Source organism: Scatophagus argus, chromosome 6 (assembly GCF_020382885.2).
Source record: "Scatophagus argus isolate fScaArg1 chromosome 6, fScaArg1.pri, whole genome shotgun sequence".
In the NCBI taxonomy this organism is placed as follows: domain Eukaryota; kingdom Metazoa; phylum Chordata; class Actinopteri; family Scatophagidae; genus Scatophagus; species Scatophagus argus.
In genome coordinates this window covers 15,791,970-15,818,473 of record NC_058498.1, presented here as the reverse complement: position 1 = coordinate 15,818,473, position 26,504 = coordinate 15,791,970, and the positions used below count along the sequence as shown (strand labels likewise).

Here is a 26,504-nt window from a genome sequence, read left to right as displayed (position 1 = left end):
CCGTGCAGAGCTGGCAGACATGTCACATCTGGTGGCTGTGGTCCATAGAGGGATGCCGACTCGTCCACAGATATGCCTGCAGCTCTGCCACACTGGCCCAAGTTGACGCGCATCCCTGCCTATGAATGATAAGTACTGAGGGAGACACCATGACCTGATCAAATGGCACATCAGGAGCGCACGGCTCCCTGCTGCAACCAAAATCCAGTCTTTGGGCTGTGTCTTCCCAAACAAACTCCTCTGTGTTTCTCAAAGGGGTGCTCAAACAGAAACGCTGCTGCAGAATCACGGGGGCACAACCTCCATTTACCAGCTGGACGTTTATTCTTCAAGACAGAAAGAGAGAAAGAAGGCAGGAAACAGATGGGCTATGAGTGGGATTTATGTAGCAGCAGGTTGCAGGTGACTCAGTCTCTCAGGTTTTTTCGATGTGCATGTATCACTAAGGTATTAACGCTTAGTCACTAGCTCTCACACCACGCACACCATTAGTCACTGACGAGGACACACTCAGAGCAGGGATCTGAGTCTCAGAGCAGGAAGTATGAGATGTTTTGTATAAAACTCGTCCCTTATCTCATCTTGACACACTTTATTTCTCTGTCTCTGTTGTGCTCTCTTTAGCCAAAACACACAAGCATAGCATGAGGCTCAGTGAAGAGATTTGTGTGAATGTGTCTCTATTTGTTGGTTGTGCCTGTGTCTGTTTGTTTGTGTGTGTGGGCTATGGACACATCATGGAGCAGATGTTCCGTTCCCTGCTGTGGGGTTCACAAGTAGTTAAACAGCCTCCACAGCACGCTGGGATTTTTACAGGAATGTGTCAGATTTACGAGAATCTTCCCCCCTTTTTTTGAAAGGCAGAATATTCAGTGAGTCATTTCCTATTTCGTTTTATATTCCAGGAATTCCAGCCAAGATCTTTTCATGAGCCTAATCTAGCTATTGCATCCGCTGTATATCTATTCTTCGCTCAGGGAGTTGACAGCGTCTATCTTATCCTGTCTTTCTTTCCGTCTCAGCAACAATTTCCTTTGTGTTCAAGCACTGAATTGTGAAAATATGAACAGGCCAAATCCAATTTGTCATCTTGCTGGGTGCCAGTCACTTTCTCACACTCACAATTGACTATATTTTAACTTCTTTTTTACATTTCACAGTCAATTTTTCAGTCTAGGTATTATCTACCTTATCTTTTCCTTTTCTGTCACTTATTCTCACTGCACCACTGTCAGAAGGGAAGCCCAGGACTGATAGTTGTTAGGTATCAGTTCAAAGTGTACTATCTCCTGACAGTCTGTGTCTCAATCTGTCTCTGTCTCACCTCTCTGTCTCTGTGACTACAGTATCCCAGGTTCTGCGGTGTGTGCCTTCGACATGGAGCAGCTGGCTGGGGTGTTTGATGGGAGGTTCAAGGAGCAGAAATCACCCGAGTCCATTTGGACGCCCGTTCCAGATGAAGCCATCCCGAAGCCAAGGTGCAGATGGCTGTAATCAATTTATGCACCTGTGTTCAGGTTGTGTTTGGAGAACCGTAAGAGGAAAACAGAATTATAAACAATTTATATTCTGTTCAGTCATAACACTATAAAAGGTGTGTTTTGCAGATTGCGGTTCATAGCTATGGTTTGATGTAATAACAAAAGGAAATATATACACAGGCCACAACACATTTAGTTTTATTTCACCACATACCATGTAAATGCTGCTCACAGGCATTTTTGAGGTATGAGGAATTAATTTTTTGCAATTATACAACTTGTTCTTTGTAAAATCTAGAAGCATGCCACATGCAATCATCGCTTGCAAAATGCTTCATTATTGAGATTCTTTTGACTAAATCAATCCCTTGTTGAAATGTGTGTGTCTGAATTTGAGACACTCAGACAGACCAGACTGCTTATATAACTATATTTTAATGAGGCCTGAAATAGTCACACTTGAGTATGCCACTTGGTCCTGCTGAACGTCTGCTGAAACTTGGTATCTCCAGACCTGGTGGCTGCGCTGTTGAAGGTTCCAAGTTTAATTCCTCAAACTCGTTCCCCGATGAGATGCTCAACTTTGTCAAGACCCATCCGCTGATGGATGAGGCCGTCCCATCACTCGGACAGAGACCCTGGATAGTCAGAACCATGGTCAGGTAAGGCTGAGCTCAGACAGGCAGTCAAACACAAATCATGTCTTTTGAAGCAGAATATATGGTTTTTAATCAAAAAAAAGGTGTCATTTGAATTTCCATTCTCATCAGCATTATGAGGAAAGTTTTTTACAAAATCATTCATTTGTTATTTATTTATACATTTATACATGTATTTACCCATGGCAACGAAGGCATAATGAAGGTTTTTTTAATCGTTGTGTTTACTCATTCCACTCACTCATGGTCAGGGAAAGGCTGAAGTCTTGGTTTTAAAGTGTTTACATTTTTAACCTTTAAACAATCCTACCACCTTTTACCAAAGTGCCATTTTTGCCTGAACAAAACCTCCAACACCTGCGACTCAGGATGCACACCCTGGTCTCCTGTCTCAAATTCCTGTGCTTCGTGTGCCAACCGCCCTCCCCAGCCACCTCCATATGACTTCTTTTGGTACTAAAACTTTGCACATCCTACTCTCAAAGAAATGTTATCATTGAACGCAGTCCAGGCAGACATATTTCCTCAAGACATACTTGGCAAAACAAACTAGTAGTGTAGAAGCATAATTTCGGTTAAAAAAAAAAAAAGGGTCTCTAGAGAGTTTTAGCCATCAAACGAGCTGCTGGAAAGTCATATGCTAATTGTGTGTGTTTTGTTTTTTTAATTTGGATTTTTTTGTTCATGTTTTATTTTATTTTATTTTTTTTTTTGAAACTTAATTTGCTGAATTTAGTGAATATTTGCTCAAAACATCATTTTAAGTCACCAGAGTTCGGAGATCAGAACTCAGTCACTTTGCTAGTTATTCAGCTGTTTGTCTGTGTGGGCTGTGGGCTCCTTCTGGTAAAGTTATCCTGGTTGTTGTCTGTGATAGCAGGCAAGCAGCTGTAGCACATCAAGTCTCACATAAATGCATGCATTCCTCTGTCTCTCCCCACGCTATCTACTCCATGGGGTCCCGCTGCCGCCCAGTCACCAGATTATTATGGGCACTGGATATATGTGGAATATTAAACATTCAGCACAACATGGCTTTTATTCTCATCTATTGACTTGGCCACACAGGACTGTGTGTAGTTCAGCAACACTCTGCTATTGTTCCAAGACAAGCCCATTTGTTTGACTGATATTATTAATGACTGAACGTGTGGCATAATTAGTTTATTATGCAAATTAGATGAGCAGTTTCTTCTCTGTGGAGGATTCATTTCATTTTGAAGTGACTCAAGAGAAAATGGTATATTATGATTTAAATTCACCAGAGTCTGCATTTCTACACCTAAACCAATCACTTGTAATGCACTTAAATTATAAACTTCCCTCCAGAAGCTACTTGACTCTGCTTTTACCTTTCAAAAAAGATATGTCTCAAATGAGCCTCGCTCTGCCCCTCCTGCTGTGCAGATACCAGCTGAACAAGATTGTGGTGGATACAGAAGCTGGGCCGTACAGAAACCGGACAGTCCTGTTCCTCGGGTCAAGCAGAGGGACCATCCTCAAGTTCCTCATCATGCCCAACCAGGACAACACGGTCACCAACAGCAACATCTTCCTGGAAGAACTGGAGGGATTCAACCCTGACAAGTAAGACATCAAATGGATATATATTTTGAACTGTTACAATAATAGTTAAACATTTTTGGAAATGTACTAATTTGTTTTCTTGTCGAGAGTTAATATATATGAAGATACAGCCAACAGGTGGTTAGCTTAGCTTAGCAATGGAAACAATGTGAAAAGGCTAGTCTGACTGCTCTGTCCAAAGGTAACTAAATCCATTTACTAGCACCTCTAATTAACACATTATAGCTAGTTTGAAAGCTGTAATGAATGTAAACTTTAGCGTGAAAATGTAACATTGAAGTTTTGCGTTGGTTATGTGCTGGATTATGTTTTCTTGCCATTACTGTGAGGTTGTTAGATGATGTAAGGTTTAGAAGTGCTTTTCTTTTGTCTCTGTTTGTGCCCAAGCCAACTGGCTGCTTGCATTAGCATGCAAGGATATAAGGACAAAAGTTTTTATTGTCATTTCAATCATGTATGTGTAGTACATAGAGCAATGAAACATCCTCCGGGATGCTTCATGGTGCTTCATGAAAGAGTAAACACTTAATGTACAATCATCAGAGCAGTGTCAGTCTTCTCATCTAACTCTGTAAGAAAACAAATAAGCATATTTCCCAAAATATCAGAACTATTCCTTAATTATGCAGACTTATTTAGTTAGAGAGCTTGGTGTTGAATAGCTGAACACAGAGCAGAAGAGGTAGAGAAAGAGTCAGATGACATCTGGGGTTGATGTATACACGGTGAGGGGAGCTGGTGGTGAGTATGCCTAGGAAGAGAATCGCAAAGAAAAAAGCCTGACATGTCCTCGAAACATGTCCTGAATTATGCAGAAAACCTCACCTATTCTTCAAGAAGTACTCATAATTGTGCAGGAGCCGAGGTGATGCAAGCCCCTGCTGAGAATACAAATAGGGCAAACAGAAAAGAGAATAGGATTAGAGGCTAATATTCATTATCGGGAAATCTGAACATCCTCTAACGAGGCTGATACAAAAACATCTGAAAATAATGCAGTGATAAAAATCACACTATCCTTAATCTTGACAAAAATGATATGCTGTCACGAAAAATGACCTCTTATCTTCAGTCTGAAGTTAAATTACATTTAATATCTGGATCTTGACACAAGATTGGAGTGGATTGGACTTCTTGTCCCTTTTTAATTTGCATTTTGTATCAGGCAGGCAGCTTTGAGGTTTCACTGGATGCCCATCACTACGTAATGGATGCTGGGTACAATGCCTTTTCAATCTTCATTTTCACTTTTGTTCTCTGTTGAGACGCAGTGTTCCACATGGTGGATGGCTGCAGGCTTGGGGGGTAGGGGGAATTGTTACGCAGATGCAGGCAGATTCCCTGGTGATTCACCAAGGCTAATTAGAGGCATCTTAAAAAGAAATTATATATATAAAAATATATATATGTGTGTGTGTGTATGTGTGTATAAAACACACGTTCTCCCTACAGTAGAGTCCAATCTGCTTTTACTGTTTGACTTCTTAGTGAGTAATACACTTCCTTCCTTCCAGAGTCCCTCAAACATATGCACTCCAATTTGTATCTCAGCTTATTTTTTCAGCTTTTTTTTTCTGCGTGACAAAATGATGGATAGTGATTGCAAGCGAAATGAGGGGACTGTGTGATGAATGAGCTGGTGTGGACTGGACCCAGTGTGAGGGATAATTTGGTGTGCATGGTGATCCCACCAGGAGGTCAGTGACAGTCCAGCTATCACAGCAGGCATCCAGCTAATCACGAGACATAGCACTGACATATCAGGGGTTTTTTTTATGCTCCAGGCCAGGCCACCCCCCACCTCACCTTACATGCACAGACAAAGCGATGCCTTGTGCCCTGTAATAAACTCCAGGGTACACAGACACAGACCTCCTAGCACAGTCATCCTTTTAAGAAGTCAGCACAGATAGAAGTCACTGGTTTGGCTTGTTGCCATAATGAAGCAGAATATGACCTGAAAGAGGTGCAACATTAATAGAGCCTATCTTCTCCTCTTCTCTCCCCCTGTCTGATCTTGGTTTTGTCTCTTATTTTCTTTTTATAGGTTTTCTTTTTCTTGCATTTGTTTGTTGTTTATTGTATGTTTTTTCACTTTCCCCTCTCCCTTCCATCGCCTGCCCTCTGTGATATTGGCTGTGAAGAATGTCTCACACCTTGGCCTTAGCAGAATGATAGATTCTTCCTAATGACTAGCGTTCCACTGCGATGTTATTTCCATAAACCATCCAGATACAAGTGACGCATGAGTGCACATGTGCACAAAAAGGTATAAATCCACTGCACACAGGCAGTTTGGTGCCGGCTCTTGTAGCTCTAAGTGCCAATTAGAAGAATTCACTTCCTGGCTGCTGTTTTTTGATGGCTGCCACCCTCTCGACCCTCCACAATCAGCATACCGTGTATTTGAATTGTCATAGTAACAACTGGCTACACGAATTAGCCTCTCATCTCTTTCACTTTTGTATGGCTTTTATTTATAGAGCTGTCCATGTGTGGTTGTGTTTCACATTACGTCATGAGGAATGTTTGTTTCCTGCTGTGTTCCTCAGAGTGAGGTCGGAGGTTTAATGTGCAGTTTCGGCCTGGTAAATGAAATTGCCTAATGCAGTTTTGCTTTTTATGTGTGCCTGCCTGCATTTGTGTGTGTGTGTGTGTGTGTGTGTGTTGCAGGTGTGCTGAAGACTCTCCGCAGGCCAGGCAGCTGTTGTCTCTGACTCTGGACCGGCTGAGCCACACTCTGCTCCTCGCTTTCCCCTCTTGTGTGGTCAGAGTACCAGTGGCACGATGCCAGCTCTACTCCCGATGCATGAAGTAAGTCTGCACCAAATACTGTACGCACGTGAATATTAAAGGTCAGCACGGCAGCATAACAAGAAGTTTTGTGGCCATTCAAGAACCATATGGCCTTCACAAGTGTCCTTCAGCGCTGTAGCTGACCTGAATTTTTCTGCAATAATAACCATATTACAACTTAATAACAACTGTCACTGTGTCCTTGAGCAAAGTGACAATCTGGTGACTGCTGCATAATCCTAAAATGAGTCAAAATGCAATAAAATGTGCCATTAAGTTGGAAGGAAATCTAAGCTGCTTGCGTTGTACATCGCCATTAAAAATAAGGCAGTGTTATTACCTTAGCCTCTTTAACTTTATGTGCCATAATTAAACATTAACAAAAAATATTAACATGGTAATGTCCACTGACAGCATAGTTGGTAAACAAGTGATGATAATAAATGATAATGATGCTCATGAGAGTAGCAACAATGGAAGAAATACATATAATAGTAAGAGCTGAATAACAGTACATCATCAGTTGTGATAAGCTGTAGTATGACATGTTGTGAGGAGTTAATGTGTTATGTTTTATTATTAAATTTAGTAGCTATAATTTAAATTATGTTTTTTTTAAAAAAGAGGGATTATATTTCATCACTGCATCCTGCATTTGTAAGACTATCAGAAGCTTCAGTGAAGTCATTCGTTTTGTTATTCTGGCCGCTGACCAGTCTGAATGTGTTTAACTTAATCTGAATGTGCGGCAGGGAATTTCTGAAAAACAGTACCCCAAGTCCACTAATCCTTCATAATTAATCATAACAATGCATATATTCAAAGTAAGGATATTTCACCTACATTCACCCACACAGGTTAATACAGACTTGCATTCACTCGCTGGCACACTTGCAGAGTCTTGATGCCTGTGGCTGTGGCCCGTTAGGGTTCACTGACACACAAACACAAACCGACGCACACGCACACCGGCACATCAGGCATGCAGTTTGTTCACTGAACCAGGTGAGTCATACAAGCGTGTAATCCAGAGCACATTATGAAACGCTCACATGATTTCTTAGGAGTGTTTGGTGTGTGCATTGATATGTTTAGATGAGAGAGTTAATGTTCTGTATGCAAGTGTGTTTGTGGTTTCTTAGCCACGCTTCATCAGCTTTCTATCAGAAAGAATGAAAGAATGTAATTTCTCACAAGAAATTATTCGCTCGACCCATACATGCCAATATACTGGTAACTTCCACTCCGAGAACTGCACATGGTACTGTTTTTTGAGGTCTTCATTGCATATAAGAGTCTGGATGGAGACATGGATGTAAACTGCAACTTGACTGGTTAGCAGTGGGGTAATTCTAGTCTTTAAAATCTTTAATAATTCAAAATTTGACAGTAAAGGGGCTGCTTTACTATGCATACTGTCACAGATTGACCTTATAACCTCATTTAACCCTCCACACAGTCCCGTCATTAAAAAGTCATGTAGTGCTTTTAACCCCTGAGCAAGCCCACATCACGTCATTAAAGAACAATGTCTGAGGTTTTACATATTATCACTCAACAACAAATCCCTCTTAGAGTACTTGACACCTCTACAAACCGTTCAAAATGCACCACACATGCTTTTAGACTGATTCTCTGACTTTTAGGTAGATAGTAATTTCTATTCATGACATTAGTGCAGTATAGAAATACCACAGTGATACTGTGGTATACACACACACACACACACACACACACACACATATATATATATATATATATATATATTCAGAGAATATTTCTATTTATTCCGTTGCAGTTTAGAACATTTCATTATAGAAAAAAAACGTTACTTGTGGCTCAAGTCAAGGACATTCAGCTTCTCTGAGTTGAACATTATCTCATTCATTTTATCTCCATTCATTTCACAACCATGTTGTTGTAAAATCAAATCCTGAAGACAAACCGCGAGCAGCACGGACATTGTTAAACTGTTGCTGTAATTAAATTTTGGTGAGTGCTTGCATATAAAAGGCTGGCGCTGGATGGATAGCTCTCACATCCCAGAATGTCTCAATTACCACAAAACTAGAGTCAAGTAATAAAACAAAACAAAGCAAAACAAAAAAACAAAACAAAAACTTAAATCCACTAATTAGCTTTTTCCAGAACTTTTAAGTGCATCTGTAAGCTGACCATTTTTTTCTGTCTGAACTGCTGTCTCCCCAGTTAAGAATTAACTTGAAATAACAAGAAAGCAGTTTTTAAATATGTGTTTCTACGCTAAAAATGTTTTTCAATTTCGCCCAGTGATGTAACTTTAACGAGGATGTAGGTGACATTGTCATTCACTGTGATGAGTAACATTACGGAGAAAGTTTTAAGTCTCTTAAGAAGTTGTAAATGAATGGAAATGAGCAGCTTTCTAGGAAGTAGGAAATTAATCCAAAATATCATGTCATACTTTGGGAAATGACGACAATGTAAAGCACTGGCATTCAGCTGAGACGTGCAAAAATCATCAGCAAGAGATGTGATGAGATATCTGCTTCTGTCCTACTGTGAGCCTAGTATCACCTAAACTAATCAATCATGAAAATATGTTAGTTGCAGCTCTTACTTGATAGGATGAAATTGGTGGAGTGCTTAAGTTGCATTCAAGATGAAGCAATTCAGCATTTACTATAAGTTTAAAGCTACATAAAGGGAATTGTAAGTGGGGCAGGGGTTCTCTTCAAGCTGTTCAGTGAATGCTTGTGTCTCCACAGGAACTGCATTGCCTCCAGGGACCCCTACTGTGGATGGACCAGAGGGAGCACCTGCTCTTTCCTCAGACCTGGGACCAGGTAGAACAACATCTTATGTACATCTCTGAAACACACACACTGTCTGCACTGCTTCATGCAGGATACAATACCTGCCCTGCATCACCCTTCTGACACTGTATTGGGTTTATTCTGTTTTATCTTGTTTTGTTTTGATTTGATATATTTCTACTTCGATCATTCCTCTCAAGGTTATTTTTTTCTGACAGCAGACCACCCATAGAGTCAGCTCATGTATTATTTATCTGGTTTAGAAGTCCTTGGTTCTATCTATGACTATTTGAGGTTTTGAGTAACATCTGTGCCCTCTAAGTGGCCCGTCACACACAGTCTGCTCGGTGCACACTCATTGATTCAAGATGTCTGCTGCTGCTGCTGCTGTTGAACAATATGTTATTTCACCTTGCTTGTTATCAAGTGACAGCGCTTGTGTGTGCAAAGTTTTTTTGTTTGTGTCCCTGTTGTGCGACACTGTCTGCATTATGTACATGACCCAGACAGCGTCTGGATATGTTTAAATGAATGTGTGTTTCTGCCTGGATTCCTGGGTGTGTGTGTCAATGTGCAAGTGTGTGTGTGTGTCTGTCAGTCTGTCTGTCTGTGACCTGTCTTTCCTCCTGATACTGAAACACAGTGGTCTGTCTTGACAGCTCATGGCTGCCTCCCTCCAGTGAAATCAAATCTCTCTTTAGTCAGGCCGCTTATTGAGTTAAAGCTTCAAAACACAGGTGTAGTGCCAGCAGAACAGACAACACGGGCCTTAAAGACCACCTCAGGCTGCCTGCTTATATTATTAAAGGCCTCTGTGTTGGTCCTGATTTGATTTACCAAGGGCAGTCAACTCGGCAATCGATTTTGCATCGAGTTACTGTGGATTTCCTCTTTGTGGACTAATGCAAGCTCCCTTTGTAAACTGAGCTCAGCCGTTATATAACATTAGATTGTAGTTTGTGCAGTTTCTGTGGAGAAGAAGTTTTATATTTTTTATGAAAGAAGGCCTAGTTGTTATAGTTGTTACCAGGGAGTAAAAATGCCTTTATGTTTGGTTTTATTGTTGTGCATACAGTGTTTCTCATTGTCCCGTTTTCATTTCGTTCACTGCTGTTATTGTAGTGTACAAAATAAATCCTCACCTTTTAGGTAATTGTTTCAGCTTCTCTGCACATTGTCTAACTATTCACACTCTCATAATTACATGCAAGCTTCCAGTCAGTACTCCTGGTTGGGAATCATTGCTGTAAGCACTGCTCCAGCACCCAACATGAATAAACATGTGGTCTTTATCATTTTCTCTTTCATTATGAAGTCTTTAAATATAGGGCCAATGTAGCTCTGGGAATGTGCTGGAAATAAAAATAAATTAATAAATAAACACACCCACACACACACACAGAGAGAGAGAGAGAGAGCCACAGGCAAACCTAATGTATACAAAGTAAATAACCCACAGTCCGTGAAAGGCAGTCAGCTGAACACAAACCATTATTCTTTATTAAGATGACAACCGCTGTAGGTTCACAGTGCACTGTCATTTGTCACCATGATTTCTAGGCAGTGAAAGCATGAATGTTGGCTGCGCTGCTACATGAGCCTTTAGGTAGCCTAATTGCAGAGTACTGACTTCTCAATCACTTGTTCTAGTGAGCCTTTTTCAGCATCCTCAAGTGGTTGGTGCTCTGGCTCTCCAAAGGTTGTTTGTAGGCCAAATAGTCATCCAGTGTCACAGCACTGTTTGTGGGACCACGTAGAATTTTAAAAGTTGTCAGCCTGACTCATAATTACAAATGATCAACCACAATCTAAATATCTTCCTCTTTTAGTCAGTATTCAAAGCATGCTTGACACCTTGAAGGCTTCTAACTCTAAATAAGCTTCCCTTTGTCTCAATGTTCCTCACGTTAGCATCTCTTCTGCCAGCTGCTCACTGATACGATAGATCTTACTGAAACAAATCGGAAGACTTTGGCCACAAGCGCAGGCTTAAGTCAAGTCTCAGGTGGATTAAACCTAGTTAATGCTTAAAATATTTGCCCTGATGAGATCATGCATTAAAATCAAAGCATTTTTGTAATATGCCAGTTTATTAGAGAAATTGTTTGATCTGTTCTGAAATATTGTTCACCTCCTGAGACGAAGACTTGCCTGCCTAAGAAATTGTTACAGTGCACAACTCCCAGTAAACCCAGAGTTTGTTGTGGTCAGGGATTTTTCTTTGGACAAGACGAATGAGTGTTAATTTGTGACCTTTAAAAGTGTTGACAGACAGATTTTTCTTAATAGACAGAGTTAGGCTAACTGTTTAAAGTCTTTATGCTAATCTAAGCTAAAGCTGTAGCTACACTAAATAGACAAAAGTAATGGGGTGGGGCTGTCTTTCCAAGAGAGTCCCTGTTGGTGTAATGGTCAGGTGTCCCAATACTTTTGTCAATGTAGTGTACATATATATATATATACACACACACACACACACACACACACACACACACACATTCACATAGCACATTCTCTGCCACTTGGTGCTGTTTTCCTTCATCTGAGCCTTGATTAGGAGCAGTTGTGTTTTCCTTGGTGAGCACCTGGTCTGTGTGCTGGTCTCATTTCCTCTCTGTTTCCTCACCTCTTCATAAGTTATTGTCCTTTGACTTTTCCATGCTCCCCTGTTGCCTGAATGGGAAATGAGCTTTAAAGCAGGGGGATAGAGCTGAGGAAATGTGATATGTCGTGGGGTCTGTAGAATGATAGAAAATGAGCGAAGTCTGACATCTTGTTGAACATTTACTTTTGTTTTGGTATAGTAGGTTTTTCTTCAACAGATGTGGTGATTGATTCCTACCTTAAACTCCATAATAATGACTAAAACAGATTTTTTGTAACTACTCTAACTCCTTCACACTTGAAGACAAGTAGTTTGTATTTATACCACAAATGTGGTAATGCGAAGGCAAGTATGCTGACCTCGAATTATTTGAATTTGGTGCATTAATTAGCTTAATTAATGACCCTGCAGACATAAGCAGTTGTCTCAAAATAATAATGGTGATTATTGAAAGATATTAGGCAGCTCAAGGGCCCCTTGGGGTCTTTTGTTGTTTTAATTGCTTGTTTTTTTCACTACTCTCATTTGTCAACCTGAAAACAAAGAATTCCACAATCTAAGTGTTAAAGGAACTCGTAGACTCCCTTGTAACGTGTCCCTTGCTGTAACATTGAGATAGTTTTCCTCTATCAGAGTCGATCTGTGCTGTGTGTCAGTGGCCGAGTTGCTGTGCCGCTGCGTCTTCTGATTAATGACCGTGTCTCTTCTCCTCTGCAGACTGCCGTTCGAGCAAGATGTTGAACAGGGAAACGTGGCCCACTTGGGTGACTGTGACGGTAAGAGGACTGTGTGTTTGTCTGTGTGTTTGCCCACTAGTGTTAGTGCTAATAGTTTTCTTGTCTTTTCCCAATTCCTTATATAACTTGTGTACCTTCGGGGTAAACAACAATACAGTAAAAGAGAGAAAGCCTGGTAGTTTCAGTTTATACAGAGGAAACCCACAAATAAACACAGAGACAAGTCCCAGTTCACCTCAGTGCTCTGTAGTTTCTTACGTCTCCCAGGAGTAACCACCCAGATCTAAAACGAAGATGGTCTGCTCGTGTCATTTTGTCTCCAAGCTGGCAAGAAAATCCCTGTGTGTTTTAGCTAACTTGCCTGTGTGCTATCTTTGCTTTGGTCTGCTAGGTTTTTTGTTGCATATACATGTGGATAATTATATTGAACTCCAGCTTGAATCCCCCTTGATGTTTTTTTTTTTCTTTCCATATCATTATGAAAATAGAAGTGGTACACAGCAAAGCAAAATCTCTATTCTAGATACGCAGAGGTTTTGGATACTCCCATGACACCCCCCACTCTTTGATCTGAGCGCTAATTCCAATGCGTGCAAATTAATCCTGTGCTTCTGAAAGTTCCCAGAGTTCATGTGCCGTGCTCCCTGAGAAAAGAACAGATAAATATTGCATAATCAGAACTTGCACACAGCTCTAATCCTGTTTCAGATGGGTGCTCTGTTTGATGCTGCTCTCTCAGTTCAGGTCCTCTGACCGCCAAACCACAGGGGGGTGGCCTCTGTAGCCGATGGCTGATGCGCGCTCTGTGCACGGTGAAGCTTCAGCTAGTTATTTGTCTTCATTGAGCACACATGTGGCCCCTTATAGAACATGTGGACCTTATTCATGATCTTGGTCAGGGAGTTTGTTTTAACAAACACAAAGCAGATTATGTTGAGCATATTTCCTGTTCTAGACTGCTGCTGGTTAGTTTTTTTTAATAAAATTACATAAAATAGATGTAACATCTGAGAAATGTATTCTCTGCAAGGAAACTCCAATTCGGCAAATACAGACTGTTGTGCAGGAAGCTTGTAATTAAAAGTGCAACGTCTATGATCATTACTGCACTTCTGTATTACACCAGCGGGTGAGAGATGAACATAATTATTGTTGCTCAGAGCTAATGAAGTGTTTTACAAGCTCCAGTCTCGTATCCTCTTCTTATAGTTGTTATATGTTGACCTGTGGTGCAGGGTCTCAGGGTCACAGAGTGACACTGATACCAAAGGTGCAGAACGCTTTTCCACTCGCGGCACACTGCGGATCAGCACACTTCTGCCTGATCTCCTGTCGCTCGGATTCATCCTCATTTCTACATTGTTTTGTTCAAAATCGTCTGCCAGATGGATAAATGTGTGCCGTGCATAGCTCATCCCTCATGGGATTATAAGACTCCTTCACAAAAAGCCACAGATTTCATCTCCCAGCATACTGACCCATTTTTTTTTAGGAAGAGGCAGTTTACCATCTCTCATCTGAGCACAGCTGTTTTACATATTTCAAATACATCACCCAAAAACACTATTTTCAGTATTCTTTTATTTTTATTATTACATACAGTAAGTATGCAACTTTGGTGTGCTGCAGACCATTTTGTCTTACATTTTTTACCTTATGAATCACATTAGAGATACAGTCAGTCAGCTCTAACTAGCATGGGCCAAGCCCCAAAACACTGTATGGTACAATTCCCATAATGCAACTTAAAAGTGTCTTACTTCAGATTTGACAAAGCTTCCTCCAGAGCAGAAAAGGACAGAACTGTTTTATGAGCTGTGTAGTTTTTGCTATGATGGCTAAATTGACTTAGATACATAAAATCCGCGGAGTACTCCTTTAGACTGGCCAGAAATATGAAGCTGAATATCAATTTTCAGATTTGTACGCATCAAATGATATCAGTTCCACGGAGATGAAAGCGTGCCGTGCCCCGATGGCTGCTTCTCTCGCACTGGCGTCAGATAGAGAAGTGCTGCTCTGCTCTCTGCCTTTGAGGAATATCCGAGCTCGGAGCCATGTTTGCTGCTGCGTCTGATCCTGTCATAAAATATGCCCGAGCTGAACTCTGTTGACAGAGGTGAGCTCTGTTGTCTCTAGATGAGTCGGAGCTGCAGGCCTGGCATGGCAGGAATGTGATGCAGCATCCATCTGACAGCTGCCACCAACACTTAGATGGCACTTTGTCTCAGGTATTGTGATGAACTTGGTGCCGCGGATCTTTTCATCATATCTCTTTTTTTATTAGACACTTTCATTGTCTCTGATATGGATGCTTCCCTCAGTGTTTCCTGTTCCTACTTAACACTCAGTCCATCTTTCTTTGTCTTCCTGTAAGACAAAGATTCTTTCAGCCATCTGCAAACGCAATATTCATTCAGGGGAAGACAGAGACGAGCAGCTTCAATGAGCTTGTCATGACAAACTGTCGCAGACGCCGTTAAGACTTTGCCTGTCTGCGCACCCTCGTCTATATGTGCCTCTGAGCATCGTCTTCTGTGCTCCTCTTAATGTGCCTCATTCCTCACCTGCACAGGACATATACGATTCATCTGCGCTCCTACAAACACACGCATATGATCACACACACCAGCACAAACTCTTCAGAGACTTGTATTGTTGGGGCAGACAACAGGCTTTTGGTTGCTGAATATTTCATATCTCTATATTGGACTCATTCCACCTGTCTTTAACTTGACCCAACAGATGGAGGTGAGATATGGTCTGGCCTATCTTTCTCTCTTTGGGGAAATTCAGCAATCTCATTTTCACTCTCCCCAGACTTACTTCTTTTACTCGAAGAGGAGTCTCTTTCTGCAGCTGCATGTCAAACAAAATTTTCCCTCTCAGGCCTCCAGTCGTGATTAAAATTCCCACACACGTCCTCAACAGTCAATAAGCATAAAGAGCAGCTTTTTTAAATCATGATTATGGTTATGCACATCAGGGGCTCTCAGCCTGCAGGTCGCGGTGACTCAGCAGGTCACAAGATAAATCCGAGGGGTCATGAGAAAATTAATCAGAGGGGAAAGTAGAAAAAATGTTTTTCCCTGACTTTTCTCTAATCTTTGCTCATTTCAAATAAACTTTGGGGTTTTTATCTCTTCTGGTACCTAACAAATAAATAAAACAAATAAAACAGGAAAGCTGTGAAAGGTGAAAAATCCTCTTTAGAACTACTGAAACTCACTGATGGACATTTTTTGGTTTTGTGGGATCACAAAAATAGTTGACCTAAATTTCAACTAAATCACAGAATACACATTTTCTCACTACTTCTAGTGGTACTGTGAAACAATGGCATGTTCTTTTATTTGCTGTAGTTTTAGAGAATATTTCTTGAGCGCAAAGTACTTCCTGCGAAGAGGTCAGGGCATTGTTTCGGTTTCAGCTCGTCTTATGGCTTTCACAGTTTGTCAACTGTTGAAATAAATGGTGTCTTTTTTCCATCTGAGCCTTTTTCTTCATCAAGCAGGCTTTTTTTCTTCAATGGGCCCTCGAATCAAAATTTCAGTCACTTCAGAAATTGAAATATATCTGAAAACCTGTTCAGATAAAACTGTCCCTATGCCCTGCAAGTGAGAAGGAAGTTGTTAGTGATGTGAATGAAGTAGTTCTTTAAGATTAAGGTCAGGCTGGTTGTATTCAGTTTTTTAAGAGGAAATTGTTCTAGTTCTGGCTTTGCAGCTTGTCTGAAAAAGGACAAGTCATTTATTCTGCCATAGTCTCTGCTCCTCTGCTGCTCCAGCGCCTCTCCTCTCCCTCATGCTTCATCTCTCTCCAGTCACAGTCAGTGCCACACTGATCTCAGAGCAGCCTTGTAGTCAGATCTGAAAGGGAGATGGATGGACGGCCTCACTGAGAGCACAGCTAACTGCCTCCCCTTTCTCCTTAGCCAGAGAGAAGCAGTTGCTGGAGGGAGAATCGATTTTCATCTCTCTTCAGGCTGATGGCAGTCGAATGGATATCAAGGGTGATTCTGCAAGGGGAAAGGAATGGAGCTGAGAGGAGCGAGGACACGGAGGAGAGGCAGGGTAAATCAGATGCAGCAGAAGAGAGCGAAGCAAAAGGAGATTGAGAGATCATAGGAAGAAGGCAAACCTTGAGGATGGAAAGGGTGAAACGGTTCGGGGGATCAAAAGTGTGGAATAATAAGGGTGAATGAGAAAACAAGTGGAGTGATAGGAAAAGAGGACCTAAAGATGGAGGTCAGAAGAAGAAAGAAAGGCGAGGTGGCTGAGGTAATCGCATAGGAAAGAGAGAAAAGACAAGGGTGAGGGTGGAAAGAAGCTTTGGGAATGGGGGGGAGGTGCAGGGAAGGGAGAGGAGCAACTGTTCTGCTGAGTGCTGGGCCAGGCCGGTGTGACAAATGGACTGAGAGTGTCAGCGGCGTCTCCAGTGTCACGGCACTGTCACTGGCCTCCTCAGCGGGCTTGTGGCCAGGCTGTAACTCTGTCAAGGTGATCAACACCACATGACTCACATCCCCTTCATCTTCTCTTTGCGTTTATCACAGAGCTGCTGCCCTTCTCCTTACTTCACACTAGTATCTACATGTTCATTTTGCATCATTTAGTTTTTATTGATTTGTCAGAAAAGGTTGCTGAAATGAGCAAAAGTTCCTTACTCTGTTGCTAAAAAATGTCTTTCTGCAATGTCAGAAGAGATTAATTTAATTACAGGAAAGTATAGGAGGAAGTCGAGTTTAGCTAAGGGTATCGGCTTGTGGTTACGCATCGCTGTCTCTGCATTTATTAGAAAGCAAAGATCACACACACACAAACACACACACACACACACACCCAAATATTAGACGTGCCATTGCTCTAAACCTGCTCTGATCAAAGCAGAGTTTGGAAGCACAACGTTAATTGAGGGACTTTGAAGGAAGAGATGAGGTCAGAGGAATACCTGGATTCAATTAAGAGTGTGTGTATGAGTGTGTGTATGCGCATGATGTAGGTGTATTAGCCTATGGGCTCTAATTTCTCTCAGGCGCTAAGTGAGCTAACTTTATTGTTGTTCAGTAATTGTGTGGGTCCAAATAAACATACTTGCTCTGAGGGGGCTGAAGTGACGCAGCTCCTCAGGCACGAAACTGTGCACGTCCACCTGCTGAGGCCACATTTTATTACAACCACAAGCATAAACAGTAATGTTCAAGGCTTTAGCATCGTGGACGTACTTACACAAATCTCTCCAAAGTCAAACCAAAAAATATTAATGTACTTTGAATTTTGCCTCTTTGACTCTGACATACAGATTTTCCCACAGCGCACATCAAAAGACCATTCTCAATACAATTTTAATGCTTTTAGGGTGAACTTTAATGATCTTTCCCTCTTCACCATTATACAGCAGCTGGAATAATATGTTTTTTTTTTATTATTTGCAGTCTGTAGTTTAAGCAGTGTACTGCCCATATTTACTCTCAGGTCAAACAGTGTGGGTACATTCATCAATTATTCAATTTTCTGACACAGCACTTGGATCTAAGAAAACAGATACACAAGCTTCTCAGACTAATAAACTACTACAAACACAGACTCGAGCACAAGAGACTGTTGGAAGTCTAAAAGCTGTTTCTTTGAATCTTTGGACGTTTTGTTCTTTACTCAAAATCTCCAAGTACCATTTTCAGGTGGAGTTATTTCCTTTCCGCTTGTCAAACTGTGCTGATCGTAACAAACAAACACTGTCTATCACCCAGTAAAGTGCTACAAAACTGTATTTTAATAGTTTTTGGACAACAAGAGTTCAGCACAAAGGCAATAGATTGTAATTACACAGATGATACTTGGTAGCAGGATAATATCATATTTTGTTTCTTCAATGAAATGATGGATAACGCCAGCCCTGCATTTTAACAATGGACATAATCTGCCTTTGAAACCTTGTTAAGAGCAATGAATAAACATTTATTGGCATTATTTCAATAAACAACAACAGAATATTAATTTCTGCTTCAGCGTCTTCTAGTTGTCCCTGTGCTATGACATGACTGTCCCACTGGTTTCTAGAATTTCAAAAAAAATGAGTTGGTCACGCCCACTTGTGTTCAGAGTTCGAGCTAGTAATTGTTCTCCTAACAGGGAAACAGACACATTCATGTCTGTGTGTGACCAGATGTGCAGATGAGTTCATTTAAGAGCCTCTTCACAGTGGACAACTCAGCCAACATCACAAACTGCAGCTGGAATAATTTAGCTTTAATGATGTTTGAGTAGAACACAACCTGTTGCCAGAAATCACCTAACTCACTCTGACCTGCCTGGGTTTGTGTGTGTGTGTGTGTGTTTGAGCATGTGACTGGTAATGTAAACCATTTCTGTAAACAGCGTAATGAGTCAGATTTGGTTCAGGCATCGACAGACGGTATAAGACGTCACATTCACTTACGGCAGGCCATCATGACGTGTTGATTGGCCGGCTTCAGCGGTTCCAAGTCATGACCCTTGCTGACACACAGATCAGTTAAAGCACAAACAAAGGCTAAATGGTCTGTCAAACCTCCAACTTCTCTCTTTTAATTTGCCACAAGAGTCTCTTAACTCTAAAGGAAAGAGATTCTTACATCCAACAGCAGCCCTGCCACAGGCTTGAAAAAGCTAACCACTGCCTCATTTCATTTTGCTGTTTGTAGGCCTGTTGGGGGAACGAGTCAAATTGTGTTTGCACAGACAGCTCATCAGCTAAAGTCAACTCTGCTAAACCAGCCATCAAATAGGAGCAGGAGGCGGTGTGCGGAGGTGTGTGTGTGGTGCTCTTGCTACAGGAGACAAATCCTGCTTCATCACATTAGCCTCGTTGTTCCAACTCACCACTTTTCTCAAATCTCTGCTTCCTCCCTGTTGATAACGGCAGAGTAGGCTTCCCTACAAGTGCACGCATCCAAACCCACACCGACACACGCAAATGTTCACACTCGCGCACACACATCCGCCACCCGTTTTGCTGTGAACTCACTCAGCCGTAATGACACCGCTAGTGTTGCCTCAGTGTAGCTACAGATGGAAGCAATTATGGCGCTGTGAAAATATTTCCAGAAGAAAGGCAGTGTTTTGACTGGTGGAACAGCGGGATGCAATCGCTCGGTAATTGAGGTCCACTGAAACATCAATGAGGCAAAGGCAGATTGGAGATTCCTTGTTGTGGCGTCATGATAAGAACGGATGACGATCGCCGCAGAGCCAGGAACGACTCTGCCTTCCTCTGCGGTGGTTTTAATGTTGCAAGGAAATGTTTGTGCAGGAAAAGAAAATTTGTTGCCAAATTTACGACCGTGGTCTCATCCGATTCCATTGTAATTGCTGCGGTTTGGAATGGGGCCTGAGTTGAGGCTTAGGAGGGGAAACCCATAAAGCCGACACAGTTCTTTGTATTTACATGGAAACTAGTTAAAGCAGAGAGTCTTAAGTCTGCTGATGATAAATGTGCTGCCCTGTAGCTTGAACCCCAACAGAGAGACAGACAGGAAACCAAAAAGGAGAGGAAAGAGAGAGCATTCGCCACAGTAGTTCATTTTTGTTTGATGCGGTTTCCTCTTTCAGACAGAGAGAGGGCGCATAACCTTGACGCCACAGTCCTCCTCTTCTACAGTAACTCCCTCTGCTGTCACTCCCGCAAGTCAGACACCAAGGGCAAAGAGAGACAGAGAGACAGAGAGAGAGCAGGAGAATAGACAAGTAGAGATAGAGGAAGTGTGGCGTGTAGCTGTGCATCCCCAGATGCCAGACTGTGCTCTAACTCACACATCTCACCCACCCCACGGAGCTTCTGAGAGGCTTGAAGAACAGAGCTGATCCCCTCTGTGAATTCTGAGGCTCTGCTGATGAAATATGAGGACCAACACACATTTGACGCGTGTGTGTGTGTGTGTGTGTGTATGTCTACTTAGGCATAGCAGTAGAACAGGAGGAATACTGTATGGCAGGTTTTCAGTTCAGATATGTGTTTATTTTTTGGAAAAAAAAAAAATTTTAGCGAGCGAAAATAGGAAGAATAAGGTTGTTATAAGAATAGCAACCTCAGCCTCTGGAAAGCTTGGCGAGGTGCGAGGACTCCTGAAGGGCTTCAGGTCTTTCATCTGACTTCCTCCTCTGAATCTTCCCTCAGCTGCTCACATCTCCTTCCCAGCAGCAGGCCTCAGAGAGAGCCTTGAAAAACACAGGGGGCCTGCTGACCCCGCAGTGAGCCACAGGTCCTCGCTGATAGATGTGTTTTGTATGTGTGCACGGGGTTGCCATCTTTCAACAATTGGTTGAAGTGAGATTTTGGGTGGTGAGGATAGTACAAACATAGCCAAGATCATTTTAGGTTTTTTACTACTTTTCACCAGAAAACACATCAAACTTTGAAGAATCTGAGCCAGTATCTTGAACCTGGTTTTCTGTCCCCACACATGCAGAAGTTTGCACAGTATACCTGGCCCTCTAGTGCCCTTAAAAGTTCAAAAAATACTTGAGGTAATGTAAAGCAAATAAGCCATGCAAATGCAAATGAACAGCCCATTTGTCCATCTGAGTAGTTAAAAAATGTTCTTAAAGAAAGAAAAGAGACACACAGATTCCTGAATTATCAATCTTTACCCACAGTATGTAAGTCACTAACATCATTTGTTCAAGTTCAGTTGGCTTAACCCAAGGTTGTTAAGAAGAATAAGAACAACGTTGGGTTAAATGTCAGTAAATGTCAATACATGCATTTGTTGTCCTATAAAACTGCTCTGAGATAAATGCATAGATCCTTTTAATTACATAGCACAACTTGGAGGAACTGACGACTGAGTTGTCTTAATTAGCTTGAGTGAAGGTGTGAAGTTCTGGTTATTTTTATTTGAGAGGCCTGGATCTGTGTTTTTTCTGTGCTCAGTCAGAGAAAAGTGATGTCACTTTCTGCCTATACATTATATAGACAAAAGTATTGAGACACCTGACCATTAATCCAACACGGACTCTAATGACGTTGCATTCTAAATAAACAGACAGCTTTGCAGCTACAACAGCTTCCACTCTTCTGGGAAGACTTTGCACAAGATTTTGGAGTGTTTCTGTGGGAACTTTTTCCCATTTATGCAGTAGAGCATTTGTGAGGTCAGACACTTATGTTGGACCAAAAGGCCTGGCTCACAATTTCTGTTCCAGTTCATCCCAAAGGTGTTTGATGGGGTTGAGGTCAGGGCTCTGTGTGGGCCAGTCAAGTTCTTCCACACCAAACTCATCCAGCCATGTCTTTATGGACTTTGCTTTGTGCACTGGGGCACAGTCATGCTGGAATAGAAAAGGGCCTTCACCAAACTGTCAACACAAAGCTGGAAGCATAGCATTGTCCACAAATGTCTTGGTATGCTGAAGCATTAAGATTTGCCTTCACTGGAAGTAAGCGGGAAAGCCGAACCCCTGAGAATTTTTTATTCAACTTTACTTTTTTGTTATTTAGCCATAAATATATGAATCAAAAGGCTAGCACTTGATAAACTGTGACGTAAGGGCACAGATAAAGGTGTTGGAGTCCAAAGACTTCATCAAATACACTATATAGACAAAAGTATTGGGATGGGGCTGTTTTTCAGAAAATGGCCTGGGTCGCACATTAAGCACTGTGTGAGTGGACCTTTTTGGAGTCTTTTTGCACACAATTGCACACAAACATACGTGCAAACACCAGTGTGCATGTAAGGAAACTCACACAGACAAGTGGAGTGGACTGATGAAGGATATGGGTTTTGGGCAGATCAGTGCTGAGTAGAAGTTGTCCAATAAAGTGCAGGCAGTACCTGGAGACGCTGTGTAATGCCTCTGCAGAGAGTCCTGCGGGGTGACATCCAGGGTACTGTAACTACTCTCCACTCACATCACTGGGGATCGTTTTTGTGTCTATCATTCAGACAGAAATCGACCACGGCGAGTTCCCCTAACTCCCTGCATCAAACAACACTTTCCCTCCTTTCTGAAACACATCAATAACACTACTGTGCTTTTTTCACACTCCTTCTCTCTCTCTCTCTCTCTCTCTGTTTCACTCAGTCACTCTCTGTCTCACATCCTCTTCATACCCTCTCCTCACTTGTTTCTCTTCCCTCCAACACTTCCTTCCTGCTCTTTCTCTCTTAGTCACTTCCTTTGTCAGTCTGTCCATCAGCCTCATCCTATCTCTTTCACCCGCAGGTTTGTCGCAGCACCTCGGTATTGATCACTTTAAACTCTCTTTACTGCAGGTCAGCTGACAGGCGCTGTGTCACTGTGAGCGATCGTTCGGCTCAGGATGTGTCCTGGCGGCACGTCCACCTGTGAGGCCGTGGTCCGTGTCACAGTGGAGACATTTCATTAAAGACAGTCTGTAAATTAACAGAGCAGGAGGGTGGCTGAACGAATGGGGTGAGAGTAGTTTCAATCAGCCACCCAGATGGCGTGCAGCCTCAACATGAGGCCTGATGGTTTAATCATTTTGTTAAACCTTCGGAAATTTATATCAGGAACAAGTCCAACACTTCAGCACTGGGGACGTGAACATAAAAACAAATTGGCATGTGTTTTCAGCTGGTGGGTGTATAGTATAGCTCCATATATGGATGTGATATATGGAGGTGGCATGTGAGAAAGATTAAGCTGAAATTGCCTGGTTCATGATTTGGGAGTGAGAGATATGAGCCCTCTGGGCAGATAGTTAGACTAATGCTATGCGGGTCTCCTCTCCAATTTATTGCATGTGACATGTTTGTGAATATTTATTATTGCCCTCCACAGTATGCTTTTGGCTTTCCACCTAAAATGTGAATATCACTTACCGAACGAATGCACAGCCAACTCCATAACCCCTACGTTATGGGAGAAAGAGTAAAATAGCAAAGACTACATCCTACTGAGAAACCCACGCCTGTTTGTATACACACACGCACACTCTCATGCATGCAAAAGTCTTTTGGAAAACAATTTATTTCACCGCAGTGTCCGCCACAGCCCAGTTGCTTTGTTTGGACTGGATGCAGTTGAAACTGCTAACAGACTCAGCCTTGTTAAGCTGCCTTTCGCTAAAGGTTGACCAGATTGGCAAAACAAGGCCTCCTGACATAATTGAATCCACAAATCCAATGAGGAACATTCCCGACAGCAACACGTGTGCAATGGCTAAACATTTATGGGAGACAAAAAAAAGTGCTGTAGTTTTTGATTATACAGCAGTGGGAGGGAGTCGGCCCCCCGTCCTGATGATTTTAACATGCAGAGCTCCCCAAAAAGCCACTCTTGACTTCCCTCATTTGCCCCAAGCAGAGATTTTTCCATAGGCACAAAAAAGTGAAAAAGAAACCAAGATGAGGACAGAGGGAGAGAGTTAAAAATTAAAATACGGTGAGTAGCTAGGGGTGAAAGAGAGGAATGTATGTGCAGCTAGAGAGTCGTGCAGGTATGTAATTATGCAGTCATCATCACAAACCTTGACTCTGAGCCAGCCAAAAAGGCTGATCTGCCCTCACTAATAGACCCAGCTGAAGACCTGAATCTATTAAAGGCTTCTCTTTTTTTTGTTGGAGATTTTATGGAATTTTAATTGCAAACACATGGCTGGTGTACATAAATGTTTTACCATATTGATCAGGCGTGTGCGAGACAAGTACGTCTGCCTGGCCCTCAGGAGCTAAGGTTGGCTTTTCTGCTTTTTATACATGTATTATTTTTTAACCAGGGAGTCATGCAGAACTCAGCTGCAGCCCTCTTCAGCTGTTCTCTGAAAATGCTGTCAGCGAGAGACTGTAAATGCTTTTACTGTCATCCCGAGAGTAAACACGGTTTACGAGCAAGCAAGGGTTAGCCTGAGTAAGGAGCTCTGCAGTGTTCCTGCTTCTTTTTAAAGCGCTCTAATTCTTCCCTCAGTTTCTTTCCATCCTTGAGCACACATTGGTGTTATCTTCACAGCTCACAACACGAGGTGAACTGTATGGCTCTGTGTGAGAGAGAGGCACTAGTGGAAATCGAAGATGAGACATATAATGGATCTGCTAAAAGAATCGTAATGAGGATAGTAAAAAAAAGGAGTAAGATGGCAGGAACGTGCTAAAACAAGAAACAAAACAATACCTGTAGTCTATCGACAGAGGAACAGGAGAGGAAGATAATGAGCAAGATTACAGAGCCATGGGTGCAGTCACTTATTAACACACACTCACATTCATATGTCTATGCACACTTATTCACATACGGCGCACATGCTACGCCACGTGCATCCCTGCCGTCACTGCGTGCATAAACACATTAACATGCAGAGAAATGGTGGATTCTGGAGATGAAAGCTCCTCAGATCAGTGGCTGTACGCTGACACAGTCATAACCTATCAAGCTCAGATGTGTGTGCTCGTGGCATCGACAGGTCCGCTGGGATGCTGGGAAGTCTCTTTGTTCTGTTTTGATGTGCTGTGTTTCTCATACATGTATTCTACCTCTCAAACTGCATAAAAGCATAAAAGTTCTCTTTGACTTTTGATTAAGAAAGTTGAACTGTAGGAAGGGAATACCCCCCAAATTCATTTGTTAATGTTGAAAATAGCTAACACTTCCAGACAACAATCAATGTCAGTATGGAAAGTTTGTGCCCCAGTTATTTTAATTCTTATTTTATATTCTTCAAATAATAATAATAATTTGGATTAATTCCAGAGTTGGTCTTATGTTGGTAGTTTTGTTCATTATTCCTATGAGTAATAAAAACTAGCTTTTAGACCACATCGGATATCTGAAGTGTTTATAGCAGCCACACTTAAAGGAGAAGTGAAAACCCCACTGTCATAGAGATAGAGAGAGAGGGGAGACACAATATTGAAATATGGGGATGATGGCAGACATTTTCAGATGGTGACTCCTAGAAGGCATTCACAGTCTTGCACTTGTTTGTATATGTGAAAAGTTAAGTATACAATAAATGTTTTCTTCAGTGTTTTTCTCCTGTTAAATATCCCTTGACCCCTCAGATTTATCTTAAGGGATCTCCGGGTAGATTCCCAGACCTGTCTGATTTTCTGAACGCTTGTGGTTTTCTTGCCAGATTTCATCATGCTGTAGCTACAGTGTTCCCAGATTTCAGCAATTAGTTCGATGAGTGCTATCATACTCAACGGAAATGATCAGCAAAACTGTTAAAAAAAAGATCCAAGTTATGATAAACCGTGATTATGCTTTGGATTAATCAACATCACTGATGGCGGGTTAAAAATCCTGCCCTTCATCTGCATTTCTGTCTTTATCTCACGCACACATGTTCACAAAGCCATTGTCGAACGCCAAAATGTGTTCATGGGCCGCGCAGATACACACTGTCTTCTGCCAGCGCTCTAATCAAGGGAAACATTGAACAACTGGCAAGGAGCTAGCAGGGCTTTTCATTAATTTCCCTTCCTCACCGGCAGAATGGGGGGAGTGGCGGGGGATGAGAGCAGCACACATGAGGGAAAACTTAGAAGCCTCACAAAAATCACTCCGATTAACACAGCTGTCACGATAACTTTATTAAATTTGATCGTGCAAGAACGACCTTGATTTGAAAGTATGCGAGCAAAAGTTTCTTTGCTTCTCTTTTGAAATTTTAAGCCATTACTCACATCATGCCGCCACCCCTGGTGATCAAAGGAGTGGTGGGTAAGAGAGAGATATGGAGAGAGGATTAACAGCTAACAAGAGGACTGGAGGGAGGGAGGGACGGCACAGGGTGTGAAGGAACAGATGACTGCAGGTTAGAGACAAAGGAAATCCTATACCAAAGAAAAAATGAAACTGTGCGAACTCAAAACCTTTGTACTCTGAATTTGACAGTTTGCT

The 26,504-nt window shown here is 41.9% G+C and overlaps 1 protein-coding gene across 1 annotated transcript in view; it reads left to right on the top strand.

The window, feature by feature from the left end:
• The window catches only part of sema6bb (sema domain, transmembrane domain (TM), and cytoplasmic domain, (semaphorin) 6Bb), a 128,132-nt gene that overhangs the window by 90,872 nt on the left and 10,756 nt on the right, over nucleotides 1-26,504 (top strand). Inside the window, exons 11-16 of the mRNA XM_046392830.1 lie at nucleotides 1,347-1,478; nucleotides 1,994-2,143; nucleotides 3,548-3,727; nucleotides 6,401-6,541; nucleotides 9,271-9,348; nucleotides 12,641-12,699. Of these exons, the coding sequence (XP_046248786.1) occupies nucleotides 1,347-1,478; nucleotides 1,994-2,143; nucleotides 3,548-3,727; nucleotides 6,401-6,541; nucleotides 9,271-9,348; nucleotides 12,641-12,699 (740 nt within the window). The remainder of the gene's footprint in view (nucleotides 1-1,346; nucleotides 1,479-1,993; nucleotides 2,144-3,547; nucleotides 3,728-6,400; nucleotides 6,542-9,270; nucleotides 9,349-12,640; nucleotides 12,700-26,504) is intronic.